We start from the raw sequence: 22,904 nt of genomic DNA, 5'->3' as shown, positions 1-22,904 counted from the left end.
TCTTGGGAGCGGGGAGGAGGAGAGGGTTTTTTAAATCTAAATAGAATTACACTGATCTTTTAAAAATCGTGGTTACGACTTCGCATATTTGTAGTGTTCTGTTTTGTAATTAGAAGATCGGGCAATTACAGAAATAAAATTGATTAAATCGTGAAAGACAAGACACCCAACATGTTTGAATACCTGGGACCTCGGGCTACCTACCCTACAATTCACCATATTTGTTTCAAAAGCCGACTATTTTGATATGACACCCTGTTGTCAGTTTTCAACGTCTGTCCGTTAAAAGGAAAAGGAAAAAAAAATCTTATCTAATGAAATCACTTTTTCCAAAAGCCTCCAACCCAAATACTGGTCATCTGGAATCGCATTACCACGTGACACTTTGTTTAAACATTGACTCTAAAGAGTTATCTAAGTGAGGTAAAACGGCGCATCGTGAAATAATAAGATTATCTCGGTTCTCATGACATAAATCCTTTGTTTAACGACACCTTAGGGAAGTGTGCCCTCACAATATCAATTTGTCTTTCGCAGTAAACACCACTAACCACCCAACTGATGGGAAAAAAATAAGTGATCACACAAATAGTAATAGCAAATAGTGATTGCTGTCAAATTCATAGAAGTTGACCGTGTTACTGGCATTCAGTCCCACATTACCGACATTCAGTCCCACGTTACCGACATTCAGTTCCACATTACTGACATTCAGTCCCACATTACTGGCATTCAAACCCACATTACTAACATTCAGTCCCACATTACTGTCATTCAGTCCCACATTACTGACAGATGTCCTCTAGGGCTAGAACAAAACCTCAAATTCGGGCAAAAAATATACAGATATTCGGAGAAAATGTGCTAACCTGATACCATTTTACCATGTATTTCCATCATTCTACCCTCAATTTTTTTTGTAGTGATTCGTTTGAAACCCTATATAGCTGTTTGGTAGGGATGCTTATATGAATAAATGTTGTTATCTAGATTCGGGTATTTTCGTTTAATTCGAGTAAAAGCTATCTTGCCCCACTACAAAAATGGGAGCCAGTACGCCTATGGATACAAGCACAGAAATTAAATTGGAATCATTTAATAAATAAAACACGTGTAACTCTAAATATTTTAACAAAATATAGCTGGGCGTTTAACTAGGTTCTTTTGAAATAACCAAAATGGACTATAAAAGTCACCGCTAATGCTTGTACAGGATTTTTCTATTTCTTACTACAACATTGTTATTATTATATAAGATATAAGACATGACGCTTTGTAAACGTGTTTGTTGTTCCTGTTAATGAACTTCAAGGTAATTAAGGTATCGATTAGTATGATGACCCGCGTGGTGTGGGGAAGTAACTCTTACTGAAACATCTGTTACAATCACAGGTGTTCCTTAATAGAAGGTATATTTAATATGCAATTTAAAAAAGAAGAAATTATTTAAATATGCTATACATTTTGTTTTGTAGTTATCAAATATTTCATTACTGAAATGTAAACAATTTTATAAAATGAAAGTGTGTCATTTTCAATCACACTTTTTTTCGCAATACACGAATCAAGAAGATTGGTTATTTTGCATTTGTTTCAATATGTTTCAAGAAAGAAAGAAAGAAATGTTTTATTTAACGACGCACTCAACACATTTTATTTACGGTTATATGGCGTCAGACATATGGTTAAGGACCACAGATTTTGAGAGGAAACCCGCTGTCGCCACATAGGCTACTCTTTTAAGACAGGCAGAAAGGGATCTTTTATTTGCGCTTCCCACAGGCAGGATACCACAAACCATGGCCTTTGTTGAACCAGTTATGGATCACTGGTCGGTGCAAGTGGTTTACACCTACCCAGTGAGCCTTGCGGAGCACTCACTCAGGGTTTGGAGTCGGTATCTGGATTAAAAAACCCATGCCTCGACTGGTATCCGAACCCAGTACCTACCAGCCTGTAGACCGATAGCTAACCACGACGCCACCGAGGCCGGTTAAGTACGTTTCAAAGATTGAACAGATGTTTTCGACATTTCCGGAAAATGGCATATCTAGTATATTTACTACTTTTTAATGATTTTGTTGGCATTTCAAAATTCATGCAGTCTTTATTATCGTGTATGTACCTGTTAAAACAATTAACCTCGTAAAATGGAATTACCATTACTTTGTTTAAAGAAACCCTAACACTACTCTAGTTATAAAGTTTATACTACGAGATTCTCTTGACCAAAGTAATTCATGTGAAATAACACGTGTATTTGCCATCAGTGGAGTATGTCATTTTATTACATTATTACCGATCTCTCTTGGATAACGATGTGCTCACTTACGTCAACCGGACAGCATGCTGTGCTATAATGGCTAGTTCTAAGTGAGTTAAACTAATGTCTTATCTTGTCAAAAATGGCGGGGTGTAATTCAGTGTTAGAACGATCGTCTGGTGTGCCATAGGGCGTAGGATCGACCGCCTTAGATAGATTCGGGGTTATCCCGTCGCAACCAATGCCTGTTGATCGGTAAATCAAAGATAATGGTATGTACTATCATGTGATGTCTATTAGGAAAGTGAATATAGAAAGTCATCCAACATGTGTATTCGTTAGTTAGTGTCGTGGGTCAGACCAGCTTTATTAGCGGCAGAGGACGAGGATTCCAGGTGGGTGAAGGGAAGTACACAGAGACTGCACCCGTGGAGGAAGCTGAAACAGGTAGCCGATGATGTGGACAGCGCAGAAGACAAAGTTGGAGGAAATTGACAGAAGGGTCGAAACAGATTGAAATCGTTTTTTACATTAAGATAATGAGAATGGTAGGCAGAGGGTGATAGATAAGAAAGATGAATGAATATGTGAACCAGCTTTGACGGGATGTGAACCACTGACGTCAGCTAGTGTGAGTATTTCTGTCTGTATGTATGTATGTGTATGTATGTATGTCTGTCTGTGTGAATGTCTCTCTCTCTCTCTCTCTCTCTCTCTCTCTCTCTCTCTCTATATATATATATATATATATATATATATACACACACACACACACACACACACACACACACACACACACACACACACACACATACATACATACATACATACATACATACATACATACATATATATATATATATATATATATATATATATATAATGTAACAGAAAAATCAACCTCCACTGAGGAGATTCGAACCTCGGACTCTCAGTACAATAGCCCAGCGCTCTACCAACTGAGCTAATAGGGAAATTCCCACTAGCTACTGCCAGTAGGAGCACATTGTACCAGCACTACTACAATAATATATACCAAATAGCTGTACTTTAAAAGGTTCTTAGGTATCGTTAAACACATATTATTTTTCTTTCCTTTTCATTATCGTGTCAAAATAAACACAATACAAGGTTCCCCTTGTGGCGTAGCCACATGTTTAACATACCGCTCTGAAAACCTCTATTGATAAATACCAACTGTGTTATGTGGCTATACACACACAAAAACACCTAATTGGAGTATAACTGTTATTAATGTGTCTGACTACCGACAAGACATCTGAATACATATGGTAATGAAAACAGATTCTATCTGACTGATTACTGAAAATACCACACAGTGAATTGTTCGGTCGTCCATTGTCCGTCGCTCCATCACCCGCGGTCACTAGTCTGTAAACAGCAGTGTTTCTTGATGTTGTCACGTGTCAATAAAACAATCTGTATTGTAGTGCACTGCCAATACTGTTGTACCGAATTTAATGGCAAGTATTCTAAGTTATTTAATTAGGCCGTCTCGAAAGGCATTTCTCGAGAAATGAATTCCACCAATAAAATGTTGGTTTTAAAACATTAAAAACTATTTTAAAAACCCACCCCACATTGATAACAGCATGAATAATTATCGATTAAAGAATGTTATTTAATACTTTAAATTAGTTCTTATAATTCGATACGGATATGAGTTTGCTGCTGTTTTAACACGTTTTCGACCGACAAAGCATATTTAATGACTGAAATTACGTATAAAATACATTTTCTTGTTTAGAATATCAGAGTTTGTTATACAAAGTTTTTCTGATCTCCTGAATGTTTCTGGGGCGGGACGTAGCCAAGTGTTAAAACTCCCGCTCGATGCGCGGTCGTTTTGGGATCGATCCCCGTTGGTGGGTCCATTGGGCTATTTCTCGTTCCAGCCAGTGCACCACGACTGGTATATCAAAGGCCGTGGTATGTACTAGGATTTTTGTACGATGGTGCATATAAAAGATCCCTTGCTGCTAATCGAAGAGTAGTGAAGGGACGACAGCGGGTTTCCTCCATCAATATCTGTATGGTCCTTAACTATATGGCTGACGCCATATAACCGTAAAATAAAATGTGTTGAATGCATCGTTAAATAAAACATTAATTTCCTTCCTTTCTGAATGTTTCTAGAAACCCATACTAGATTTTACCTCCCAATAATTTCGTACGTATGAACAAAGTGTATACAATCATGTGTATTAGGACGTAAATTAAGGTTTTAGCTACGACAGACGCTAGGACGACCAGAAACACATTAAATATACCGACACTGATATTCTAACAAGAAAATGTATTAACGCGTAGTTTTAGTTGTTAAAACGTCTCAGGATAGGCCCTTTAAGTAATTTATGTTTATTTCTTATTGGGTTTTTACAACAGTCAGATATATGAAATTGCGCGCTTAATCACCCTATATAATTATAATAATTAGGCCTATATATAAAATATTTAAATCATGCATTTGCTATATATATTTTAATTGCATCTTTTATTGCATACAATGATATTTTTCAATAGGTGTAACAGTTCAAAAGATATTATTTCTCAATATGCTTTTCTTTGAGGATTTTGTTTTAAAATATTATTTAAATAAATTATTTGAATACATTTTTTTAAATTTTATTTAAATTAATTATTTGAAGAATTGTCACATTAAAGCTTAGTTATGAGTAGACTTCCTCTAGACCATGTGCGTATTATCTATGGTGTGATAACTTGTGGATGTCAAGTGGAAATCAAAGTTCTCTCCCTTCCTTCTGCTGCCCGTTTTCTTTATTATAATATATAATTGCAAGTATTCTAGGCTAAAGGATTAAGGACATTTGATTATTGCAAATTGTGTGCTATTACATTTAATCTGTATAGTTATGTGAACTGTTTCCACATTATTCGAGTCGAGTAAAAGAAAAGAGCGGTGGGGGCACTAGCCATTATTGTTGGTGGAAGGTGAACGATGTGCACTGTGATGTTGCGATCACGGCGGTAGACCACGTGTCACAGCTGACATGTTTGACGGGCTAGAAAATATCGGAAAATATTCACCTCCTCTCATTATATTATGATTTAGTAAAAAAAATAAAAATAATAATAACAAATAATAATAACAAAAAAATAAAAATAAATAAAGATTCTATTTAATTTGTAATGTGTAATGATTGTGTCAATTATGCCTCGTGTGAATGTATATACACGTAACAATTTGTCGCACCCCACTCTCCACGCTACCCACACACCCACACACCCAACTACTGAAAAAACAATTATGAGAAAAGTGTGAATGTGATTTAGTAGGAAAGAAACGTTACATAACGTAATAATTTATAATAAATATTTCATAATTATTACATATAACTCTATAAAATAAATCGAGTATACAAAATAAAAAAGTAAAACGACTTTATAAAATATTGCTAATTGAGCTTTTGTCCTTAACAGTAAATGTTAGATGTGTACAAAAAGATGGTAAGAATAGAAAAGGAAGAATGAAATGAAAATAAAAAGGTTTTAATCATAACAAAAATAACAACAACAACAAAAACAAAATAATTGTGACAAATAAATAGAAGGCAGAAACGAATTAACATACGGATGTATTGATAAAAAAAGATATAAATATTTTATACACGTGTTGGGGGGGGGGTGGGGGGGGGGTTTGTTTTTGATTTTTTGGTTGGGTTTTTTTTTGTGCATTTTTCTTTTCTTTTCCTTTTGGTGACAAATATTTTTTTTTCTTCATATTTCATATGATTTATTGAAAACAAACCTCTCTCGGCTATGTTCAAATACACCTGTTGGCTTTATTTAATGATTCCAATCACCACACTGCAAGCTGTTTTCCCTCTGCATTATTTTATTTAACATTTGGTCTAAACGCATTGGCGTGCTTCTCAATAGTTACATACATGTACAAACCTGTTGTTATAAAGTTGAAAAGAAGACATGTAGATTCTAGTTTTAACCTTTGTGTTAAAATAGCATACCTTTATTTTATGAGAATTGGTGCATAATAAAACCACGTGATGAGTTCCGACCAATAGCTACCAGCATGCTACAACGCCAAGGAATAAAGAACGACCCTTTTCTTAGAATTTCAGTAATTTCTTTGTTACTGTAGCTTGGATGCTTAACAATCGAACACTGAGGCACTATAAGGTATGTTACGGTTATATTGTTTTATTTTCGTTAACTACGCAGATATATTTAACAGGCATTCGTTGCATATTATACACCAATGCGTTGCCTATTGCAAAATGTCTGTTGTTTGTCAATGGATTGAAGTGGTGCTTGTTTTTATTTTGCTTTCATTGTCGTGTGTTTTTCAATTTACTTTTTAAACTGCAAATAACATCAAACATATCTCTCGTACAATGTTTTGTTTATATTGTTGTTTATTTCTGTTTACTAATCACAATGTCATGTTTATTGCACGATGTCTATTTCGACACTGATCCATTGGTCTCGAGTGTCGGTAAAGATGCGCAACTTATCTAAAAAAAAACTAATTTTTACAATAAAAACAAATATAAAATCGAATTTTAGTTAAAAACAGTCATTAATAGCAGCAGTATTTTCACACATTCTTCATTCACCATGCACTAATTGTTCCCGTTTTGCACCGATTGTTTGGAGGCAACCTTGACCTATGAACATAATAATATGTCTATCAATTGTGTCTGGAATGTTCATGATATGTATGCCTGATAAAATATTTCTATTTCATCATTGTTATAAAAACTGATACAGTCAATAACAAGACCATTTATTTTTATTTTGTGTAATAAATAATGTTTAAATCGACGAAATTGCGACCTCTATTTCTATGAAATATCGATTGTAATAATCATCCAGAGCAAATCGATTTAAAAATAAACAAAGAATGTTAATTTCTAAACACAAGTTGTTTTAAAAAAAACATCTGCATATACTATATTTTATTACAATGATTATACTACGAGTAATATTAATGATTAATAATAACACTACTACTACTACTACTACTGCTATCACTACATTTTTCATATATTACAAATAGTTTTATTGTAAGAATTATACTAATATTAATACTAATAGCACAACTATTATTATTACTACATTTAAAAATAAACGTGTATATTATTTTCTTCTGTCAAACATCTGCATATATTGGAGATATTGTTTATTATAATAATAATCCAAATAGTGACACTAATAATTAACGCATCTGTAGTCATCACTACACAGTACTATATATAATAGATACACTTTTTTTATAATAATATCATTGAAATATCCAGTCTATGTATATAAAAATGCAATAGCCGATAGTAACGCCATGAAATTCTCTCCTGTGGGAAGTGGACTTCTCTCTCAGATCGATGAGTGGTGTTTCTGGCCCGACTGTTCGTGTGTTTGCGTAGCGGGTAATCGCTGGTAGGTTATCTCCGGCAGGTCTATCTCTATATGCCACACCTGCTGTTTTGTGCAGGTGAATTCAAGAGCAGATACATAGACTTCCTAACAGCCTCACAAAAATATTCTCCTAAAAAAATTCAGTTTGCCTGCATGTCAAAAAAATTAAGAAATAAAGTAAAAGTACTACCACTACTACTACTACTACTACTACTACTACTACTACTACTACTACTACTACTACTACTACCACCACCACTACTACTTACTACTACTACTACTACTACTACTCTTACTATCACTCTACTACCACTACTACTACTACTACTCTTACTATCACTCTACTACCACCACTACTACTTACTACTACTACTACTACTACTACTACTGCTACTACTACTACTACTACTACTACTACTACTACTACTACTACTACTACTACTACTACCACCACCACTACTACTTACTACTACTACTACTACTACTACTACTCTTACTATCACTCTACTACCACCACTACTACTACTACTACTACTCTTACTATCACTCTACTACCACCACTACTACTTACTACTACTACTACTACTACTCTTACTATCACTCTACTACCACTCTACTACCACCATTACTACTACTACTACTACTACTACTACTACTCTTACTATCACTCTACTACCACTCTACTACCACCACTACTACTTACTACTACTACTACTACTACTACTACTACTACTCTTACTATCACTCTACTACCACCACTACTACTACTACTACTACTACTACTACTCTTACTATCACTCTACTACCACCACTACTACTTACTACTACTACTACTACTACTCTTACTATCATTCTACTACCACCACTACTACTTACTACTACTACTACTACTACTACTGCTACTGCTACTACTACTACCACTACCACTACCACTACCACTACCACTACCACTACTACTACTACTACTACTACTACCACTACTACTACTACTACTACTACTTTACTACTACTACTACTACTGCTACTACTGCTACTACCACTACCACTACCACTACCACTACTACTACTACCACTACTACTACTACTACTACTCTTACTATCACTCTACTACCACTACTACTTACTACTACTACTACTCTTACTATCACTCTACTACCACCACTACTACTTACTACTACTACTACTACTACTCTTACTATCACTCTACTACCACTACTACTTACTACTACTACTACTACTACTACTACAACTCTTACTATCACTCTACTACCACTACTACTTACTACTACTACTACTACTACTACTACTACTACTCTTACTATCACTCTACTACCACCACTACTACTTACTACTACTTACTACTAATACTAATACCACCACAACTACTACAACAACTACTACGACTACGACTACTTTTACAATAGTAACAACAACAACTAAAATTTGTTAAAATTAAAGTCGTTTTTATTTTCAGGATGTTTTGGTTGGGGTTGGGGGGGGGGGTTTACATATATTAGTATACCGAATACCAGTATATAGACTTTGTTTTTGTTATTGTTGTTGTTCTGCATAATTTATTTGGTAATTTGTTTTTATGTCGTTCCTTCCATCCTTCATTCCTTACTTTTTTTCTATCCTTTTTATTTTTGCACAAATGAGAAAAGAAAAAACAACAATTTATATTACATGGTTTTATTGTAATAACTAATTTGACATACGTGTTAGAGTAAGTCGAAACGAATTAACATTAAAGCTTTTAAAAATAAATTGTTGAAGTATTTTACTAAACTGGCTAAAGGCGCTCGCCTGATGCACGATCGGTCTAAGATCGATCCTCATCGGTGGACACATTTGGCTATTTCTCGTTCCAGCCAGGATAACACGACTGGCATATCAAAGGCCGTGGTATGTACTATCTTGTCTGTGGGATGATGCATGTCAAAATGAACAATAGCCGATAATTAATAAATCAATGTGCTCTAGTGGTGTCGTTAAATAAAAACAAACTTTAATTTAGCCTTTACTAAACCCATTTTACTTTTTGACTGCGTTAATCCATTGATTTCTAAAACAAAGCACAACACTATCATCGCATAAAGATCGTGCGAGTGTGTGTATGTGTGTGTGTGTGTGTGTGTGTGTGTGTGTACGTGAGTAAGTGGGTGTTTGCGTGAATGCGTCTGTGCGTCTATGTGTGTAGGCGAGCGTTAGCTAGTGTGTGTATATTTATACATATATTTCTCATTTTTCTTAAACGCACCAAATCAAGTCTAGAAATTTAACTTGATACATTGGCTTCAGGCACAGTAACTTGTGAACTTTATTTCTGTTAGCGATCTACCAGATTATGTATCTACTCGATCGTACCTTGTTTTGAAATAAACATATCAGTTCCCAGCAATAAACAGCTGGAGGTTCTAACATGTCCAAACTAAGGCAGGTGAAATCTTCTTCTTTTTCTCGTTCAGTTTCATATGCTCACTAAACCCTGCGATGTGCTGCATCAATGAACTGGATCGTCAGTTGGAGCTCACCAGGTCTGCCCCATACCTTTTCTTTGATGCTCTTTTCTTCTGGCCATATGTTTTGCCTTATGAGAAAAGCTAAACAGAGGGACAAAACTGACTATGTCGAGGAAGGTTAATGTCTTAAACACGTCTTATTTACATGTAGCATTAGGATCCAATAAATATTCCGGTTTTTTAGAGGTACCATGTCTGTTTATTTTTAGTTCGTTTTATCACCATTCGTTTACTCCGACTTTTATACACGTAGTGCCTATATATTATGTATGTATGTATGTGTGTGTGTGGGTGTGTGTATGTATATGTGTGTGTGTGTGTGTGTATCTGCATGTATGTATGTATGTACATATATGCCGTATAGATATATTTCACACACACACACCACAAACACACACACACACAGAGACACACACACAGACACATACATACACACACACCACAAACACACACACACATACACACACATACATACACACAGACACACACCACAAACACACACACACACACCACAAACACACACACACAAACACACATACACACACACACACACACACACACACACACACATACAGACACACATACATACACAGACACACACACACACACACAAACACACACACACAGACACACACACACACACTACTTAGGTGTCAGCCAACCTTTTTGCAGTGCACAGTCACTTATACGAGTTTAATATATTAATTCACAAATCTCTCTCTCTCTCTCTCTCTCTGTGTGTGTGTGTGTCTGTCTGTCTGTCTGTCTGTCTGTCTGTCTGTCTCTCTCTCTCTCTCTCTCTCTCTCTCTCTCTCTCTCTCTCTCTCTCTCTCTCTCTCTCTCTCTCATTTATAAATTTATAAATAACAATATTCTATTTTTGTTCATTCTAATCTCTCTTCATTCGCTCGTTCGTTCATTCGTTCGTTTGTTCGCTCGTCCGTTCATTCATTCATTTCTCTATGCATTCATTCGTTCGTTCACTGATTCATTATTTCGTTCTCGATCACGTGCCCTATAAATTTCGCATATTACTAAAAGTGTTATTTTAATCTCTATTCATTCATTCATTCATTCACTCATTCATTTTTTAATCATTCATCTGTTCGTTTATTAATTCTTTCTCAATCATGTGCCCTATAAATTTCGCATATTACTAAAAACATGATTACTAAATGTTATAGACTGCATATGTTTGTGCATAACATAAACATAACATAACAAAATGAGGAAATAGTATAGTGTTATTAACACACCCTATGTATCTTCTTTCTTTAAAAGTTTGTTTACCAGTCATCTATAGCAGATATTATACATATTGATTGTTTTTAAAACAAGAAGAAAGGAAAATAGAAGTAAAAGAAAAGAGGGATTCACTCTTTCTTCTTCTTTTTAATTAAAAAAAAATAATAATAAAAATGGGTGGAGGGGCGTGTGTGTGTTGTTTATTTTGGGGGTTTTGTTTGGCGGTTTTGGTAAAAACAAAATGGGTGTTAGTGGTTGTGAGGTTTTATGATTATAATGGTATATATATATTATAGAGTTACTCACAAATGTCATTAAATATTTGATTAATAATAATGTATTCTCATTTTATTTATAACACGGTATGCAAAACATTACTGACATTAACATTAGGCCTAATGAAGAGAACATTTTCATTGTAATCAACAAACATTTTTATACAAACAAATGAACAGAAAATGTTTATTGTAATCAACAAACTGTTAGATAAACATAATTACGGTAGTATTAAAAGAAGAACCCAATTAAGCCTATCTGTGTATTTAGTAAACACTGAATGTTGTTGTATGTAACCGTTGGGTAGTTACATCGTTGATTGGTACAGCTCATTTACGTTTAGGGGAAATATCAACCAACTCCAAATAGAAGCTACAAAAACTTAACACAATACAGTTGCTATAACACCTATTTATTAATGAGCTACTCCAGTAAAATACTGTTAAATATTGAAGAAAAAAATTGGAATTCAGCATTCATTCCTGGTTGATTTAAAATACAAAGTGATTTAAAAACCGCCTGACAGATTAGTAAAATACAGGTTAGTAAAATATATGTAAATATTTGTGATATTCAACGTTTAACATAGTATAGTTATAGTCTCGTAATACATAATGTTTCATGTTTCTTATATGATATAGTTATAATACACTACAATTTCGAATATACTAATAACTATTAAAAGTTTATTATTTTATGACGTAAAAGTCCAAATATGTATTCAGCTTCAACATGTAATTTGAAAATAACTTAGAATTTTACCAAATTAACGACAATGAACTTTATTCTTATAAACTGTACGGTTACAGTGTAGAGATAAACACACCACATACACACATTTTTACATACATGTGTATATATAAAATAAATAAATAAAATTAGTAGTCATTCAAAATTAGCGACTTGTATTACTGTTATAAATTGAATTGAATTGGATTGAAGTGAAATTAAACATAATTTCGGTGATGCATGATCAGTATATCGTACCTATTATAATAGTGGAAAATATGTCACGAGTAATTAAATAATAATAATAACAACTCATCTGTTGTAACAGTAGTAAATATGCAATGACTAAATATAGAATAATATGCTTAGCTTTTTACGTCGCAAAGAAATACCCTAATTCATTATGACTACATTAAAACATGACACCTGTAATTTAAATGTAGAATAACATACCTTAATGTTTCTCACCTGTATCATTGTTCAATAATATTCTTGACTTTATGGTGCAGTAAAATGTAATGTATGGCACACAGTGAAATATAATGCAAGCTATGGTACAGTAAAATGTAATGTATGGCACACAGTGAAATATAATGCAAGCTATGGTACAGTAAAATGTAATGTATGGCACACAGTAAAATATAATGCAGGCTATGGTACAGTAAAATGTAATGTATGGCACACAGTGAAATATAATGCAAGCTATGGTACAGTAAAATGTAATGTATGGCACACAGTAAAATATAATGCAGGCTATGGTACAGTAAAATGTAATGTATGGCACACAGTAAAATATAATGCAGGCTATGGTACAGTAAAATGTAATGTATGGCACACAGTGAAATATAATGCAGGCTATGGTACACTGAAATGTAATGTATGGCACACAGTAAAATATAATACAGGCTATGGTACAGTAAAATGTAATGTATGGTACAGTAAAATATAATGCAGGCTATGGTACAGTAAAATGTAATGTATGGCACACAGTAAAATATAATACAGGCTATGGTACACTAAAATGTAATGTATGGCACACAGTAAAATATAATACAGGCTATGGTACAGTAAAATGTAAGGTATGGTACAGTAAAATATAATACAGGCTATGGTACACTGAAATGTAATGTATGGCACACAGTAAAATATAATACAGGCTATGGTACACTAAAATGTAATGTTTGGTTCCGTAAAATGTCATGCATAGTACAGTATAATGTAATGCATGCTACCGTAAAATTTAATATATGTTACAAAAAAAACCCGTAATGTATGCTACAGCAAAATGTAGTATGCAAGGACATTTTTTTATTCTTTCGCTAAAGTAACCATGTGAGTAAAAAAAACTATTCATTAGTCGCAGAATAAAATATAGTTATTGTAAAATGGTCCAATTTTAATTAATTTATTTGTTTCTTCTTTCGTTTGCTTCATTGTTGGTGTGTTTTGTTTGTGTGTGGGCGGGGGTATTTAATTTTGTGAATACATATACACAACACATTTGTTTAAAATTATTACGTTGCATCAGTTAAAAATTATACATGTGCGGTATAACCGATGTACCGCAATATAAATTTTGAACAATACGTATCGCAATACAGTATCCCAACGTACAGCTAAGTACACTACTACACAAATATTTTAAATTTTCTTGTAATCGTAATCGTGGCATTCTTAAGTAATCGTAATCGTAATCGATTACTTTCGTCAAGTAATCGCCCCATCTCTGATATATACATATATATATGAAGGAAAGGAAGAAAAAAAAGAATATTATAATTAACTTGACACCATCTCGTAACAATTGAACATTATTTTAATCGGACATAAATAAATATGTTTTTAATTCTGTATTTTTATTTTGCCATTAGTACAAATGACATGTTACATAATCACATATAATATAAAGACATCAGTACATAAACTATGTATAAAACATGTACAGTTAAATTGTTTCTGATAAAATATTACGCTAAAACTTCAAATAACATGTCATAATTAACATCAGTGCAATAGTGGACAAAACAAAATGCTGGTCGGTTTGGTGTTTCTGGGAAAGGAAGAAGGAAGGAACTGTTTTATTTAACGACGAACTCAACACATTTTATTTCGGTTATATGGCGTCGGACATATGGTTAAGGACCACACAGATATTGAGAAAGGAAACCCGCTGTCGCCACTTCATGGGCTACTCTTTTCGATTAGCAGCAAGGGATCTTTTATATGTGCCATCCCACAGACAGGATAACACATACCACGGCCTTTGATATACCAGTCGTGGTGCACTGGCTGGAGCGAGAAATAGCCCAATGGGCCCACCGACGGGGATCGATCTCAAATCGATCGCGCATCAAGCGAACGCTTTATGACTGGGCTACGTCCCATCCCTGGTGTTTCTGGGGAAGATTGCCATATAAATGTTAATGTACTTTTGAAAACTGTAGGTGCCCGATACTTGAATACTGTAAGTTCCCTTTTTAAACGTTGCACTCATCCCTATAAAAAAAAATCCTGCATTCGCCCTTACGATAAATACAGGAAAAATTCATTGATTGTATGTGTTTCTTAGCCCATTGGGCTATTTCTCGTTCCATCCAGTGCACCACGACTGGTGTATCAAAGGCAGTGGTATGTGCTATCCTTCCCGTGGGATGGTGTATATAAAAGAGCCCTTGCTACTAATGGACAAATGTAGCGGGTTTCTTCTCTAAGACTATATGTCAAAATTACCAAATGTTTTACATCGAATAGACGGTGATTAATAAATCAATATGCTCTAGTGGTGTCGTCAAACAAAACAACATTTTAACGTTTTATGTTTGTTATTTCAGCATGGGAACTTGTTGCAGCGCCTCGGCAAACAACCGCGTCGACTTGACCCACGTGGATCTTCAGGAGACGTTCGAGCGCTACATTTGGAAGGTGCTCTGTCCGATCAAAATCGGTAAATGTCGGGCGGCGTTTCTTCGACACAGCCACTACAACGTGGAGATAAAATGGGAGTATTTGGATCAGACATCTGAGACGTCCTTCCCGGGGGGGGCGCCCGTCCCGGAGGAGATACCCGTGGTGCTGCACCACGCAGCTTTCGACAACACTTCAGGCAAGGAGCAAAAATTCATCTTCAGCACCATCAAAGAAACCAAAGCGGTGTCCACGTTTACCTTCTCCGAAGTGTTCTCCATTGGTACGAAATATTCCATCGGTGTCAACATCCCCAGCGGTCCTGTTTTGGGAGCTGAGATCACTGGGAGCTACTCTATTACCAAGGGTAGATCTGAGACCTTCGAGAACAAAATCCAGTGGGACATGCATTCTGAGATTACAGTGGAGGACAAAACGAGCGCCGAGGCGGTGATGCAGGTGCACGAAGAGATCACGTCCCAACCTATAGTGGTGACTACGAAATTCTTCTTCGCGATGAAGGACGACCAGAGATTGCCATTCGTCGTGAGACACAAACGGACGGGACAGATTTTCTTTGTTGGCGACATCCAGGTTCTGAAAGCGCCGCTAGAGTACTACTACGAACAGCGCGTCAAAAATGGCGTCATGCCGCCCATGTTGTCATTTAACGAAGATCCCGAAAAGGTCAAAGGTACTTCGAAGAAGGTGAAGGACAATCGACTTGATGACATCATCATTATCAGGACATCGGGTCTGAGTAAAACCACGGCGTGGAAGAATCATCATATTACGGTGAACAAAACCTCCGACAAGAACAAAAATGAAAATGTTGTCTCTCCTGATCAAAATGGCGCTGAGGACGGACAATGACCCTGACATTAGTCTAAAGAATCATCAGTATTTTGAATAGGCCAAACTGTTCATCTAGACATCTATCGAACTACAAAACATTATAATTATAACAGATGTCATTTGTTTTAAACAATAATTAATATTTGAACCAGCCAAACTATTCATCTAGAAATTTACCTACTTCAAAACATAATTATAACAGATGCCAATTGTTTTAAACTATAATCAGAATTTAAATCAACAACACTATTCATCTAGGCATTTACTTCAGAACATTTTAGTACAATTGACATTTATTTAAACTATAATCAGTATTTGAATCAATCGAACTACTAGTATTCATCTAGACGTATACTTCATAATATAATATTTTTACAATTGTCACTTATATTACACTGTATTTGAATCAGTAAAACTATTCATTTAAACATTTAGACATTTACTTCAGAACATTTTATTACCATTGTCAACTATTTTAAACTTTAATCGGTATTTGAAACAAACTATTCATCTAAGCATTGCTTCAGGCAATTATGTTATTATTGTTATTTATTTTAAACTATAACAGGTATTTGAATCAGTCAAACTATTGATTTAAGCTTTACTTTAGAACATCATGAAAACAGATGTATAGAAGGAAAATTAGTTTTTTCATTAAGCATTTACCTTTTTTTTTTTTTTTTATCTGCTATTCCAAAAACGTTATAATGTTAATGTTGCACATATTTGCGCGCCTAACAATATATATAGTAACCATAAAATAATTTACTACATTTTACGTTCTGAAACACAAATTGGAGAAAATATCACGTGTTCTACACCCCGTGATCATGTATGTAGCTTTTAATGGTGAAACGAAGTCTGTGAATAATCGTTGAACACGTTTTAAGTCGTGTTCTGTTGTGTTCTGTCTTGTTCACTATGCTGTTTTAAGGTGGTTCACATGGACACGACAGACATAAATCAGTATAATGTGTAACCAGAACATCTCTGTGTTTGTGTGTGTGCAGACATTGTGTAATCATGATTTAACATTCAACACGCATGGACTTGTATAGTTTTCATTTTCCATATCATGTGCCTCGTACTGCAATAAAACATGGGCTTTCATATATTATTGTTTCTGGTGTGTGATATTTAATTTGGTGGTTTGTGGGGTTTTTTAAATATTTTGTTTTGAACTCATTGAGGTTAATTATGCAGAATTTTGTTTGTTTTAACCCGATTGTATGCGTAACCAGAATGATATTCGTTTATCCTGGGGCGGATCCAGCTTTTCTGATGGGGGGGGGGGGGGAGGTCCAAGACAAAAAATGGCACCATAACATTATGAAAAGGCACTATTGAAAAATTACACACGGTTCACATGGACCATAATATAATAGTTAGGGGTGCAACGATACGATCAAAACCGTATTGCGATATATTGCGATACGACAAACCGTATTGCAGTATGTATTGCGATATATATCTGATATTTATGGATTTGTTTAATGAAGGCAGAAGCAAAACAAATCTAATTGTCTAAATTTAACATAATGAAATAAATAATAAATGAAAGGAATAAAATGTATGAATTTTAATTACCATATATATATATATATATAACGTACGAGTATTCAGTACTGTGTCCAGAAAGTTAATAACAGATAACGCCGTTGGAACGTTTAACAGCTTGAGATAACACCAGGGAACATTTTTGTACTTTACTAGGACCTACCTTTAATTACCAGTAGGTTTCTCCCACGTTAGTCCAGACAAAAATCGTGAAACCCCCCCCCCCCCCCCAAACCAACATTACAATGACAAATATTCCACATACTAGACGGTCACCTATATCTAGGGGCGGGACGTAGCCCAGTGGTAAAGCGTTCGCTTGATACGCGGTCAGTCTAGGATCGATCCCCGTCGGTGGACCCATTGATCTATTTCTCGTTCCAGCCAGTGCTCCACAACTGGTGTAACAAAGGCCGTGGTATGTACTACCCTGTCTGTGGGATGGTGCATATAAAAGACTCCTTGCGGCTAATCGAAAAGAGTAGCCCATGAAGTGGCGACAGCGGTTTTCCTCTCTCAACGTCTGTGTGGTCCTTAACCATGTCCGACGCCATATAACCGTAAATACAATGTGTTGAGTGCGTCGTTAAATAAAACATTTCCTTCCTTCCTATATATCACCGGCTTCGGTGGCGTCGTGGGTGTTTTTGCTTTTTGGGTGTTACTTCAAAATACAAAATTGCTCAAATGAATTCATCAATGTTTTGCTCTCAATATATAGAATATCAGTTTTCAAGAGACGTTTAATAGCGGAATCAAGGGGTGTAAATATTAATATTGTTAAGTTTTTTAAGCATTATCTGCATCAGTACTTCTTACTACTTTTAAATCAATATAGATTTAAAAATAGATTTTCTGCATTTATTAATAAATATATTAAAAATAATATTTTTCTTGATCTAAATAATGATGAATTAGTTTTTAAATACCCACTTGAAAACTGATATTTATATTTAGTATTTTTCTTTAAAATGTCATATTATCTTATAATATCAATATCCCTCAATTTTCTTTTAATGTTTGCGTGTGTTTGTGTGAATGTGTGTGAGTTCGTGATAAATGTGTGAGTGGCTCTATGCGAGAGTATGTGCGTGGATATGTGTGAATCTTTTTATTATTTTTATTTGTAAATTTTATGTATATGTGCAATATTGAGTTTCACAAATAAAAAGATTAAAAAAGGCCATCGGTCTACAGGCTGGTAAGTACTGGGTTCGGATCCTAGTCGAGGCATGGGATTTTTAATCCAGATACCGACACCACACCCTGAGTGAGTGCTTCGCAAGGCTCAATGGGTGTAAACCACTTGCACCGACCAGTGTTCCATAACTGGTTCAACAAAGGCCATGGTTTGTGCTATCCTGCCTGTGGGAAGCGCAAATAAAAGATTCCTTGCTGCCTGTCGTAAAAGAGTAGCCTATGTGGCGACAGCGGGTTTCCTCTAAAAACAGTGACCATATGTTTGACGTCCAATAGCCGATGATAAGATAAAAAAATCAATGTGTTCTAGTGGCGTCGTTAAATAAAACAAACTTTACTTTACTTTTCCTTCCTAAATTAGATCTCCCAGGCTAAAAAGCATGTACTTTTTCGCCTGCTGCCAGTTCGTGTCATCGCTAAGTTTAAAGTCGCCGCGTAAACAGACGAGTGCTATGCATGGTTATTTGCACACTTTCTGTTTGTTTGTCAAATAAGATACAAGAAAACAATAACGTGTAAATATCGCGATACACAAAACTGTACCGCGGTTCGTATCGAGCTGATGAAACATCGTGATATACCGGTATACCGGTTTATCGTTGCAGCACTAATAATAGTGCTACAACAGGGACGCTGGAAGACGTATTCTACAGTGTTCTATACATTGACAGAATAAATAAATCTGTAAAAACCCTAAAAATCCTAAATAAAAGGGGCACTTCTCAAATTTGAGGGGGGGGGGGGGGGGCCGGACACCTTGGACACACACACACACACACCCCCTCCTCTAGATCCGCCCCAGTTATCAGTACTTTTTTGGATCAACTATTTTAGTATGTCGGGCAAAAAGTATTTCATTTCTTCTTGTCAGAACAAAGAAAATTAATAGTTGATTATTTATTGCTTTCATTACATCTCTGTTACTTAACTTCATTTCAACTTACTTTCGTCTTTATATCCAATTAAAGTTCAAGTACGTTGTCCTGGTCACACGTCTCAGATATAGGTTAATCTTTAGTTTGTAGTGAGGTAACCGGGCTCGGTGGCGTCGTGGTTCGCCCACTGAGGTCAGTTTTCTGCTCTTGTTTTTTTTTTTAAATCAAGTCAAAAAAAAATTCAGGTAACATGCATCCCCCCCCCCCCCCAACATACACACACACACCCCTCCCCCCCCCCAAAAAAAAAACACACAAAAAAACAACCCAACAACAACAAAATTAGGTTGGGTAGGTCGGCTTTTTAATACATTTAATACATTTTAAAACTTTTCATCTATATGTTAATAAAAAACAAAAATTAATTAAAATCTAAAAAACAGAAGACCAAAAAAAAAAATAATAATAATAAACAAAAATAAAAAATAGGGTCGTCCCTTTTGTTGTAGGCAGAGTCGGGTTCCCGGAAACATATATTTTTTACGCCTAACGTTTATTTTATTTTAGCTTTGGCTATATCTAATTAAGGTTCAAGCACAAATCTCAGAGAAAAATCGTAGTGGTCTTACACCTACTCACTGAGACGTTGAAACTCACTCTTGGTGGGAGCCGGTACCAGGATGCAAAACCAGAACCTACCAGCTGTCCAAACTTCCTACCAGTTTAACCGTTACACGACCGAGGCAAGTGGCAGTAAAGTGCGGTAATTGCTTGCTAAATGGGCCATTCTCCCAGAATGAAGAAAGGAAATGTTTTATTTAACGACGCACTCAACACATTTTATTTACGGTTATATGGTGTCATATCCCAGAATGTGTCACGTTGCATAGTAGGTACCGTTGTAAAAAAATAGTGTTTTTGAAATATAATGTTTTATAGTCACTGGGGTCAGGTGAATGTATTTCAAATTCAAGCAGTGATCTTTACACAGGATTTTATTATTTTTATAAACTTCTTTTTTTTCTGGAACAGGGTCTTATAGTTGGTCAACACCGTAACAGATGGTGGATCATCAAAAATTCTTACATAATTGGTGAATAATCAAAGACATTGAACCAAAATTCTACAAAACATTTTCTTTGAGTTATAAAGAATGCCGCTAATAAGTAAGAGGTAAAAGTGGAGCTTCGTTGAGGTTTTCTATCGTCTTCCTTGACATGATCTCTCGTTTGACCTATGTCTTGTGGAATATTTTGTTTCATATTGTCTACTTGAATCAGTGGCCCAAAGTCTATGAATTGATATAATTCCTATAGTGCATATTCTTACTAATATGAATTTTCTGAATACAGCGCTTCAGTGGGATAGTAATTATTGGTGTTGACAAACAGTTACGGTGTTGACATCATTTACAATTACGATTAATAAATCATAAACTATTTTATATATGATGGACATTTATTGAGTCATCTTTATGAATGACTATCAACCAGTGAAATCGCAGAAAAAGCTTCCAGTGTCTATAAAAATCAGAAGTTGGATATAATTACACGTTCATCTAATGAAAACGGCAAAGGCATTAGGATACGAAATGAACATTAGCTTAACGATACCTCTGCACATTTAAAAATTATTTCATATCTAATCAAAGCTACTTCACATCTAACAAATGATTATTTAGATATTTTATTAACTCCGGTGTTGACAGACTTCGTTCTCTTTTAATAAAAAAATTTCCAAATATTTCATGTGATTTGTGAAAGAGCAAAACAGCATGAACATATTTCATTTGTTTTAACAAGGAACACTAAGAAAGCTTCCAGTTGCCACGAAAATAGAATGTTGGACACAATTGCATGTTCACACAATTAAATGGCCAAAAACAGTAGGAATGCAAAGGAATATTTGTTTAGCGACACCCCAGTACATTTTAAAGCTATGTCATTTTAAACATTTGGTTATTTAGACATTTGATCAAAATCGTAATGGCATAATGTTGCGGTGTTGACAAAATGTAACAAAACCCCAAATTTTCATATCATTATTGTTGATTAGCTATGTTGAATTACCAAGCTATCTTCGAAGTATCCATTTATGATGTTTTCTAAATGAATGATGATCATCTAATACATTTAATATAACAATATATGCCAAGTATATATTTTCTCGTCGACTTCAAATAATTACACTCCACAAAAATGTGGGATGGGGGTCCTTCTTAAAATACATTAATGCGTCCGTGAATATCCGAAACTTTTATCAGACTTGATCCAACATACAATAAATAACAACAAACAAATACTTAATTAAATTATCTTTATATTACTATGCAAAAAAACCGGTTTTCGATGATACTTGTATAGGACTATGCATCTTTTAGGGTAGTACAGAGTTCTCTATTTAATTAAAATGTTTCAGTCGACCCATCCATGGCCAGAAGCACTACACACAAACGTTTTGTTTTCATGTTCAATCAAACGCTACAATAGCGTTTCAATTTATCTCTAAAATGTTACTGATGCAGGTGTTTTACAGAAAGCGGGATCAAGCATTCTGACATTGATTGTCATATTTTGTACAGCATCGAATATATGACATCCATACAAAAGGCACAATCGTCCTATTGTGACGCAATGGTGCCCTTGACACCCATTGTGACGTCAGTGGTTGTCCGTAACCCTAGTGTCAACAGACGGGATAATTATGCTTGCGAGTGTATGGAACTCCTCATTTTAGAACAAACATAATGCGAAAGTATGCTTATTTTTTCAGTTGAAAAACTATGAGATACAGATTTGGTATAAACCTGCGGCTATTTGGACAAGCGCAATTATCCTATCAAACGAGGCACGGATTTTTGCGAGAAACATTTGTCTGTTAGCGTCATATAAGGGGAAAGGGTGAGATAATCCCATTTCTGATGTACAATAAAGAGTATTACGTCCGTCTGCCGTGTTTATTATTACGGTTGCCGATTGCTACGTCTGTTTAGCAAGTTTTGTGTAGTTTAATTCAGCATTTTTTTTTTTATTCTTAATTTTATTAACTACTATTTTGCAATAT

The 22,904-nt window shown here is 35.0% G+C and overlaps 1 protein-coding gene across 1 annotated transcript; it reads left to right on the top strand.

The window, feature by feature from the left end:
• The first annotated feature begins 6,339 nt into the window (after nt 1–6,339).
• LOC121375211 lies at nt 6,340–17,321 on the top strand. The gene is made up of 2 exons (XM_041502514.1): nt 6,340–6,442; nt 15,282–17,321. Exon 2 carries the CDS (start codon nt 15,283–15,285, stop codon nt 16,225–16,227), a length of 945 nt encoding a protein of 314 aa, XP_041358448.1. The 5' UTR covers nt 6,340–6,442; nt 15,282; the 3' UTR covers nt 16,228–17,321.
• The last annotated feature ends 5,583 nt before the right edge of the window (nt 17,322–22,904 follow it).

The sequence above is a fragment of the Gigantopelta aegis genome, chromosome 6 (genome assembly GCF_016097555.1).
Source record: "Gigantopelta aegis isolate Gae_Host chromosome 6, Gae_host_genome, whole genome shotgun sequence".
NCBI lineage: Eukaryota > Metazoa > Mollusca > Gastropoda > Neomphalida > Peltospiridae > Gigantopelta > Gigantopelta aegis.
This window is presented reverse-complemented; position numbering and strand designations above follow the sequence as displayed.